Here is a 10,475-nt window from a genome sequence, read left to right as displayed (position 1 = left end):
GAGATTTGGAGGCAGGGAATTGATAAGGGGCTATATTAGAGAATTCTGTTTGGATATGTGATTAAATATCTTGTTTTCTGAAATTTGAGATATTTTAAGTACTTTATAAAAATAAAAACTTGTAAGAAATTATAAAAAGAAAGAAAGAAAAGGCTGGGCACGGTGGCTCACGCCTGTAATCCCAGCACTTTGGGAGGCTGAGGCAGGTGGATAACCTGAGATCAGGAGTTCGAGACCAGCCTGGCCAACATGATGAAACCCTAGCTCTATTAAAAATACAAAAAATTAGCCGGGCGTGGTGGCAGGCACCTATAATCTCAGCTACTCAGGAGGCTGAGGCAGAAGAATTGCTTGAACTCGAGAGGTGGAGGTTGCAGTGAGCCGAGATTGTGCCACTGTACTCCAGCCTGGGCAACAAGAGCAAGACTCCATCTGAAAAAAAAAAAAAAAAAGTAGAAACTTGCTCTCCTACCAATCCCTAATTTTTAGCAGATTAAATCAAAGAACTAAAAGGAACTTAAAAGAAAAAGACATTAAATATGAGTGATGACATTTATGAACAGTCTAAAGATGTCCCTTCTGATAATGTAATTTCCTTTTTGTCTAGGTACAGTTAGAGTGAGCTGAAAAGGAATTAGCTACCTGTCATTCCATCATGATAACTTAACTAGTACTAGCCATGTGCCAGGCACAGTGCTATATGCTAGCAATGTGTCATCTCAGCTAATCCCTATAACAACACCATCTCAGTCTTACTGACTAGGAAACAAAGGATCAAGCGGTTAAAGGATTTGTCCAAGGTGACCCAGACTGTAAACTGCAAGGGCAGCACTGGAGTCCAATCTGACCATTCCAAGTCCAACATGGTTTCCATGCTCACACCCTGGAAGATCAGAAGGAAGCAGAGGAGCTGCTTGGAGCTGAGTACCCATGGATGCGGCAGGCAGCTGAGCTTAGGAAACTTGGAAGTGGGTCACGATGAAAACACCAAACTTTTGGCTGTCCAGAGAGTAAGGCAACATGCCAGGTGATTTACATCCCTTGCCTCATTTAATCCTTGCAAGAATCTTATAAGCAGGGTTGTGTAATCTCTTTATCTCAGTATACAGAGGAGAAAGTGAATCCAGAGATGTTAACTAACATGCTCAAAATCTCACGGTGAGGGCGTGGCAGTGCTGGGATTTGACCCCCAGTCTGATTCCAGCCTCTGCTCTGTCTTATATCACAGGACATAGCCACATAGTAGTAAGGCTGTGGGCTTAGGGGCAGCCTGTCTGGGCTCACAGTCCTACTGCCCACATGCTTTCTCACCCACCTTGAGCAAGACAAGCAACATTTCTTCTTCTCACCTATAATTGGGGTTAATAATAGTGTCCACTTCACAGCTACTCTCAGGGTTAAGTGAGAATCTATATGAAGTTTTTCACATAGTGGTTGGTAGTACATAAGTATTCATAATTATTATTGTTATTTCGGAAAGAAGTAAAAGGTAACAGCCCAGTGTCCTGATGCTGCAGCGGACCAAATAGTTATAACTGAAATTAGACCCAGTTGGCCCCAGTTTAGGCATGTTTCTCAATTTTCTTCTGTGAACCCCACTATAAATAACGTGCCCATATGTGATGCAGAGGAGGAAAGCATTGAGAGAAAACCTGATAACCTGACCAAAGGCATGTCTTGGACTTACTTGAAAACTTATCAGGCTTCTTTTGGTTACAAGTGATAGAATCCTAATTCCAACGAGCTTTAAATAAAGTGGGATTTATTGACTTACATAACCAGAAAAAGCAAGCATGGAGGTGGCCCCAGGCATGATTTGATTCAGGACTCAATGTCATCTCTCTATCCTCTTTCTCTCAATCTCACTTTAACCGTAGGGGAAAGGGATCCTCTCTCCCAGTCTCTAAATACACAGTCCCAGGGAAGTCCCATGATGGGCCTATTCTGGATCACATGCCCACACTGTGGCCAGAGGCCTGGGAACTGTGACTGGCAGCCCAACCAGAGCTCAGACTGGAGAATGCAGTTCATTCAAAGGAATAAGAGTGTGCTCCAGAATAAGGGGAGGAGATGAAGGCAGAAAAATAGACGTCCTCTGGACTATGGAGAGTGGGGTCCTGTGGAGAGTGTCAGGTGCACCCTAATGCTCAGTTAGGCATTCTGGAATCCTCCAACTGGGATACGGCTGTGAAGCACTGCAGCTGGCTCCGGGGCTCAGCAAGGAAGAGGTAGTGCCACATTCACATACAGACATGATTATATGAGGGTCTTCTTCTTGAAAGTGCCATGACACACAGTGCAAAGCGGGGAGACTAGAGGCAGCAGTGAATCTTCTGTGAGGGCAGGGACAAGTGGACCAAATAAGGAAAGGCTTATTCCGCCAGGTAAACTCCAGGCATGATGGAGCCATACTTCCCTTTCAAACAATAACACCGACTATTATTACCACCACTGTTTTTGTAGCTCTTGCCCGGTGCTAGACACTGTGCACAATTCCCAACTTGACCCTTATAACAATCTTTTGCAATGACTCTCACTATGAATGAAGGAGTCTTCCAGCTCCACACTCCTGTGATCATCTCTTCATACTAATCAAGTTGAGGATTTGGGATTTTATAAAAGTCTTGTGTAACACACAGAGAGAGGGTCCTTATTTGCTCACACACATGCCACAAGAGATTATAGGGTTTGCATGGGCTTCTATGAACATAAGGCTGAATGGTCCTTAAAACAAACGCATGTAGAATAAAATTTACTGCTCCATTCTCTCATCTGCCATCTCTGGATGGCTGGGTTTGATCAGCATAAGCTAATCCTGAATTAAAGTTCTATGGCCCAGCAATTTCACTTGGGTGGAGAAAGGATTGACATTTCATTTCCAAACTCACAGAAGCACAAAGAAAGAAATCTTTCAGCTCCTTTGATAAACTGCAGCCAATTCATGTGCAAAATCCCCATGTTGCTAAGAGTCTTTCTGGCTTCTTGTAAGATGACTGTCAACCACTCCAAATGGCTTTTTTTCCTGATTTTCCATTTATTTCAGATGCACTGGGCAAGTCCAGTCCCTAGGTATCATACTGGCATTCAGTCTTTCCTTTTAGCCCCAAAAGAATGTCCCAACACTTAATGAGTTGTATAAAATGGAATATTTGGATGAGCAATAGCTTCGTGTGGATGAAGGAATAGCAACTTGTGAGAAAAAATATCAGTGAAAAAAAAGGTGGTGAGATAAAGCTAGAAATTTTAAAGAACCTTGATAGGAGTTATGAAGCAAATGTCATTATAAGGAGCAGCACCTGCCAGGGGCCCACCACATTCTACAGTGATTTTTAACCTTGTTTTTAGAATAACACCTCCCATCCTCCATTAAAAAATAAAAAGATATCACGGGTATCAAACAAAAGTCAAGCAATATAGTAAAGTACAAAAAAAAAAGTAAAACAAAATCAACACCCACCTAAAAATAATGGTAATCCACTTTAGGTGAATATAATTCTTGATTTGTCTCTACTCAGAGAGATAGAGGAAATATATATTTAGAGATAGGGTCTTGCTGTATTGCCTGGGCTGGAGTGCATGGCCTGTAGCCTTGAACTCCTGGGCTCAAGTGATCTTCCCACTTCACTCTCCTGTAGTGGAACTACAGGCATGCACCATCATGCCTGGCTAATTTTTAAAGATTTTTTTGTTGAGAAGGGGTCTTGCTTGTTGCCCAGACTGGTCTCAAACTCCTGGGCTCAAGCGATACTCCTGCCTTGGCCTGCCAAAGCACTGGGATTACAGGTGTGAGCCACCATGCCTGGCTGAGGAATTTTTATAAACGTAGAATCATATTTATTTTTAATTTATTTCTTATCACATTTATTTTTAAATAAATAGCATTCAGCTAATTGGGTTGTATTTAAGATAAGAAACTAAAGTGAACTGGAACAATACATATTTCTTTTTAGAAATCTGTTTTTTTAAAAGATTACCAAAAAATTTAAGAAATTATGTGTTTTTGAAAAAAGTTTAGACAGTAGCAAGTCTCTGCTATGAAAATAAGAGGGTATGAGTGCTCTTATATCCTCCCTTCTCCCATTCCCAATTTATTAGCTATCTTAGGGTTTGTAATATTTATAATCTGTATCTATACTGTGACTATAATTTCCAGTTTCATCATGGTTCACCACCAGTTTTTTTCTACCAGCTCATCCATCATTGAGTTATTTGGTTCACCTTTCCTATCAAATGGTTTCCTTAAGAAGGGCACTCGGGTGTTGTGTTCTGCTTAAGAGAATTTGACGTTAGATCTGACGACTTGGTTGGCAATAATACATTTGAGTCATTCTTTTTTCCTACTCAGAACTTTGGAAATACTCCTCCATTGTTTCCTGTCACAGAATCTTGTGGAAAGGAAGTTTGAGGTCCCTTGGTGACTTGCTTTTTCTGCCTGAATGGTGAGGAATTCTTTCTTCATTCTTGAAGTTCAGGATCTTCATCAGGGTATGTTTTGGTGTCAAGTGTTTTCTGTTGGATTTCCTACAACATAGTGCACTCTTTTAATCTAAAGATTCCTTCCTTCATTTCAGGAAAAATCTTTTGTATTTTATCTCCAGATACTTTTATAGTTCCTTTTTATTTTTGGTCACCAGTTACTCTTATGTCAGAATATCTCGATACTCCTACATTTATCCTTTCAGGAATTACTCAAATCCCTGTTTTTAAAATTCTTCATTCACTGCATCATTTCAAGCCTTTTCTTCTGTTATCAATTCCATTTTCAACCATGTTTTTTGCCATTTCTAATACATTTATTTGTTCTATATTATTTTAGGCAAGTTTTCTTATCTCTGCCATCTGCCTTTTTATCTGATTCCGTTGTTTCACCAGTTCCTGAGTGCTTATTTTATTGAGTTCATGTTTTCTAAGTTCTCTGCGAGCACAACACACCTGTGGGAACTTTTGGAGTTCCCACTCCAAAAGTTCCCACTCCACCCAATCCCCTTTCTGGCTGTAGCATACTCATAGTTGCCAGGCCATCTTCCTTACATATGCTCATCTTTAAGGTGAGCAGCTCTGTTAAGACCAGGTATTTGCCTTCATACAGTGTCGGTGTATTCTCCTTGACATATTTCCCATCTTGTTTGGCATCTATTTCTTTTGCCCTGTAGGCTTGTGTTCTATATACTTTCCGAATGGATGACACTGAAAATATTTAAGCACCAACATGTCACAGACATTGAGCAGACAGAACAGAGGTTGGTCATAGCTCTAGACCACATGTAACTCCTGTAGTTGCTGGTCTGTAGGGTGGTCTGGAGTGGGAGGCTTCTTGTGAGAGGGGCTGGGGTGGCCAGAACAGCATGAGACACTTGGATAAGTTATTCTTTCCATCGTGGTGTGGAAGTATTTTGATATTTTAATAACCAGCACAGCCACATTAGTGTGTACCAGCCAAATATGACCCCAGCCTGTCGGTGTCTTTGTGTCTATATGGAGGAGGAAGGAGCTGTGTAGAGGCTTTTACTAGAGGACTGGACTCTGCTCTGTCTTCTGATACTTGCATGAAGTCCTGCACCAGAGTGAATTCTGAATGGAGAGGAGACATATCTACTGTATGTACAGGGGATATAGTCTTTGGAATGTGGGTTTGTCTCTTAATTCAGGGATGAGCTAGTTCCAGTCCTCTGTTTCACCCATCTCTCCCCAGCAAACTCCATCCCGCAACCCACCCCCACCCCACCCTACAACACCCCTACTCAAAAGAAGGAAGAGATCAAGATACTCATCCTGCCCCTATTCACCAGTCAACTTCTTTCCAAAACCTGAAATTTCAATGAGTATTCTGCATCTTGCCAATCCCCTCTAGCAGGTGGGATTAGGAGCTCTTCTTTCTTACCAGAAAAATCTGGTCTTTTTGTTTGACTGTCATCTTTTGAAGTTTAAGACACAAAAACAAGGTGGAGCTCCTTCCATTGCCTGGATGCTAGTGAACTTTTTAAACTGAGTTTTACTTTTTGAATTTTGTTTAGTCTGGTTGTTCTTTAGGTTTAGCTTTAGGGGATGAAGTGTCTGTGATCTGACCGTATTTATCCTAAAAGATCCCACAGTACAATTTCAAAGGACTAAACCAGCAGCTCCGGGGGTTCTCACTCTGGGCTGCAAATTAGAATCACTGGGGAGATTTTAACGTCAGTGACAGGTCACATTCCTAAGCCTGATTTAAGTGGTCTGGGAGATGCCCAGATATAAGTGGCATATATATGTTTTCTTATTTGCTTGTTTTTTGAGTCCTTCCAGTGATTCTAATGCACAAACAGGGTGAGAACCATGAGCTGGACCTTGCATTCTAATCGTTCATAATTTGATATATATAAGCACCTTTAAAATACAAACATTTTGCATGTGCATTAACAAAGACAAAATATCAAAAACACATAAATTATTTATACTCTGAGTGGTCAGTCGCTCAAAGTATTTCTTGAGCAGCCAAGGAAGCAGGAGGGAATAGAAGTGTATGGTTTTGCTTCAAAAATATTTTTATCTAGCTGGCTAACAGAACTAACACATCTGAAAGAATCACAAAACACATGGTGGTGACGCCCAACTCTTAAGACAGTTTTGCAATTATACCACAGACAAGGAAGGCACTGTCAGATGCGGGGCACATTGACATGAAGGTAAAGTTCATGATTTAATGAGAGATGTGGCTACACCAATAACTAGAACCTAACACCAAAGAATTAGTCCAGTTACCTTGGAGTCACACTTCCCATCCCTAAGTTATAATTCATAAAGTATCATTTAGAAATGCAGGGGATGTTCAGAGGTAAAATCCATAGCAGAGATTTATTGAGTCTGGGAAGATTTTGAGGGGTTTCCAGGAATAAGGATGAGAAAAGGGCATACCAAGTTTGTGAAGAGACTTAAAGCCTGGCACAGAGTCACAGGGAGCATTTTCAGGTTTGGAAGGCCATGACAGGTTGAAGAGCAGAGAATCCAGAGATCGAGCTGTAGCTGTGCACAGCACTGGGAGTATGGAGGCTGAGGCAGGCCTTGCTGTCACAGCAGGTATAGTGAGGAAGTGAGAGAAGAGTTCGGAGTGTCCGAATTTCTTGCCTGAGAGACTAGAACAATGGTGACTCAACTGATCTGGATGGAAAAGCTTTAGGTGCAACTAAGTTTGGCTTTGGGGTTTCAAGTGAAGGTAGGGTCTCTAAGGGATGGTCAGGAGGCAGGTGGGTCTGGATTGGAGCTCCAAGACCACAGCCCAGGTGAGTGACCTGTGCCTGAAGTATAATTGAAGGGTTACCTGCAGGGAGGAGAGCAGAGAGCCAGGTCTAAATTAGGAACAAGGTGGAGAATCATCACATCTCCACAGAACTCTGGGGAAGTGGGTTGGGGAAGGGGAGGATGAGGGAATTCACTGTCTAAGGTGATCTCATAAAAGACTCTGAAGCAGGATTTGACTTCACAATATCTAAAATCCTTTCCAACAAGCTGGATTCTCAAGCCAAAGCAAAAGGTCCTAAAACTGGCCATATACAAAGTGTCAGCAAAGATGCGACAACTCTGTTCTCTGAGGACAATGCATTCATATAGCAAATCACCCCAAACGTGATCTGTGTCCTCAGTGCTGATGTCAGACCATCATCGTTCACCAATTCTCTATCAACCTGAACCACACTGCTCCAAAAGTGGTTATCTCCATTTCATGCCTCTGGAGAGGATGACAATAATGACAGTGGCAGGATGTGTGTGTCAATCCATGTGGACACACACACACAGGACATGTGCTCATATCATAAAAGAGCATCTCTTCTAACCTACCAACATGAGTGTAAGAAAAAATAAAAAGATCAACTCTAGGGTCATTCTATTCCTTCTTGTTCTTTCGGTTTCTCTACTGCAGCACAGATAAGCGCAGATCTTCCAGGTGTGTCCAGGTTATCGTAGAGTGATGGTAGAACAGAAAATGCACTAGTACCTGCAGTTTCTGGAGTAATAGCAAGTGGCATGCACAGCCACACTCTGTTCTCCTTAGCTGGACCCTCATGATCACAAGGCAGCTGTACTCCTCTACCCACTGGAAGTTGGGACAGACATCCAAACACATTCTTTTTCTGAAACCAGCTCTGTTCATCCTCTAGACAGCAGTCCAACTGCCTCAAAGGATACAGCTGAAGAACAGAAATGAACTCCCTTCATATACCTCCCAGCTGAGCACACTCCTTCACATAGGCACAGAGAGGCCAGAGGTAAATAGCTGGTCCTTACACAGCCTGCTCCAGCGGTACTGATGTTTCAGATTTATAAGAAGCCATTATGAGAAAGATCCTGGGGTTCAGTGGGGTGGGTACTGCTCATAACTTAGAATAAGCAAAGCCCATACAGACTGGTCTGAAAGGCACTTCCTTTCTTACACAGTGAGGAAGATAGTGGTGTTTCCTCAACATATCTCATTTGGATTTTGCTTTAAGATGTGCCTATATTCAGTGTGAAACAATGACAGAGGAGCTCATCATAGTGATTGTCTCAAGGGATAGTGGCCCATTAAAATTAGTGCAAGTAAAAAGGTCAAGGTAGTGTATTGTGAAGGTACAGGTTTCTCAAGAAGAGGAACTTTAGGGCAAGGAACAAGGGCCTCCAGACAGCTGGAACTAGGAAAGGGAAGCCAGCCTTCAAGGAAACTTTGCTGGTGTCCCTGGCTACTACATGATTTTGCATCAGTGCTTCTCAGTGTGCCTACACCATCCTTCCTCTACACCAGCTTTTTCTTCTTCCTTCTCTTGCACATGGTGCAACATAGCCACCCCAGTCCCAACTCTACTTGACCCTTTTGCTCAAGCACCTACCACTCAACACTCCTGTTTCTCTCTTCTTTCAATCCCTCCCACTCTCAATTCTAATGGACTCTGCTGTTGTGTTTAAAGAGGCAGTTGGAGAGGGTTCAAGTGGGCAATAGTGGGAAGATTCCCTGAGAAGCGGGTGGACAGGACAGCTCTCCAGTGCCAGTCATACATATCTGTAGGTATCCTAATATGCACAAACAAGTGTATGAGAGGCGAAACCTGACAGGTTAAACACTACTTTGGCATCAAGTGATTTAGGCAAAAAAGTGTCTGCTACTGATGTCATCTAATTAAGCACACAGCCACTTAAACATTATGCTTAGCAAATTAATCTACTAATTGTTCTGCATCTAGTGTCTCTGAAAACAGAATTAAACCAAGCCAAAGAACATAGCTACCTCTGAAAGGAGCAAGTCTTTCTCGAATGCTTAAAACACCCAGGGCAAGGCCATTCCAGAGGCTCTCTGATGCTTCAAAATCATCTTTTGTTTAGGTTTTAAACAGTTTCATAAAAATTTTGGAGCTTGGGGTTGGGCACAGTGGCTCAAGTTGTAATCCCAACACTTTGAGAAGCTGAGGTGGGTGGATCACTTGAGGCCAGAAGTTCGAGACTAGCCTGGGCAACATGGTGAAACCCCATCTCTATTAAAATTACAAGTCAGACATGGTAGCGCACACCTGTAATCCCAGCTACTCATGAGGCTGAGGCATGAGAATCCCTTGAACCCAGGAAGTGGAGATTGCAGTGAGCTGAGATTGTGCCATTGCACTCCAGCCTGGGCAACAGAGCAAGACTGTCTCAAAAAAAAAAAAAAAAAAACCAAAAAATCATGTTAAGAGTTTGGTTGCCTGGGTTTGTAGCCTGGCTGATTCCTCCTAGCTGTGGGATCTTAGGCAAGGGGCTTCCCCAATATATGCCTCAGTTTTCCCAGCTGTAACCTGAGGATAACAACAGTACCTGCCCTATGGAGTTATTAGGAGGATGAAATGTGCTTATATTTGTAAAGGGCTTAGGTTGATGCCCAGCAAGTCATGTGTGTTGCATAAATGAGACTTCTTATTGACATATTCAATTAGGCAGAAAACCACACAAAAATCTTTAAGAACTTAATACTTTAAAAATAAGTTTATTATAACTAACGAATATAAAATCTGACAGATATTTTCAAACATTTTTGCAAAAAAAGTAAAACCCTCCCCTTTCCCCCCTTCCCACCAGATACAGAATAAGGACTTGGACAGAGAAACAATACAAATCTAAACATGAAACTGTCGCTCATCGGTTGGTCCCAAGAGGCTCCAACATATTATATTCTAAGTAAAGGTCCATTAAATTAAGAAGTTAACAAGCCACTTGACACTTTTATAGTTTAACTTGCTTTCTACTCTGATTATAATGCTCATTCAAAATGCTGAGAGACAAGAACAGGTAACGTTAATACTGCACGTGACAGATATTCAAAGTGCATAAATCTATGAAACCACAAACATTCATAAGAATACTAGGCATGGAATTAAACAGTGACTTAAAAAATTAATCCAAGGAAGGCCGGGCGAGGTGGCTCAAGCCTGTAATCCCAGCACTTTGGGAGGCCGAGACAGGTGGATCACGAGGTCAGGAGATCGAGACCATCCTGGTCT

General features: G+C 42.0%; 1 protein-coding gene across 1 annotated transcript in view; it reads right to left on the bottom strand.

The window, feature by feature from the left end:
* Nucleotides 1-3,939: 3,939 nt before the first annotated feature.
* Nucleotides 3,940-10,475, bottom strand: part of PLEKHA8 (pleckstrin homology domain containing, family A (phosphoinositide binding specific) member 8) — a 70,054-nt gene continuing 63,518 nt past the window's right edge. The window contains exon 13 of the mRNA XM_011953935.1: nucleotides 3,940-4,521. Within this exon, the coding sequence (XP_011809325.1) occupies nucleotides 4,499-4,521 (23 nt within the window). The 3' untranslated portion in view covers nucleotides 3,940-4,498. The remainder of the gene's footprint in view (nucleotides 4,522-10,475) is intronic.

This window comes from Colobus angolensis, unplaced genomic scaffold, assembly GCF_000951035.1.
Source record: "Colobus angolensis palliatus isolate OR3802 unplaced genomic scaffold, Cang.pa_1.0 Scaffold378, whole genome shotgun sequence".
NCBI classification, from domain to species: Eukaryota; Metazoa; Chordata; class Mammalia; order Primates; family Cercopithecidae; genus Colobus; species Colobus angolensis.
This window is presented reverse-complemented; position numbering and strand designations above follow the sequence as displayed.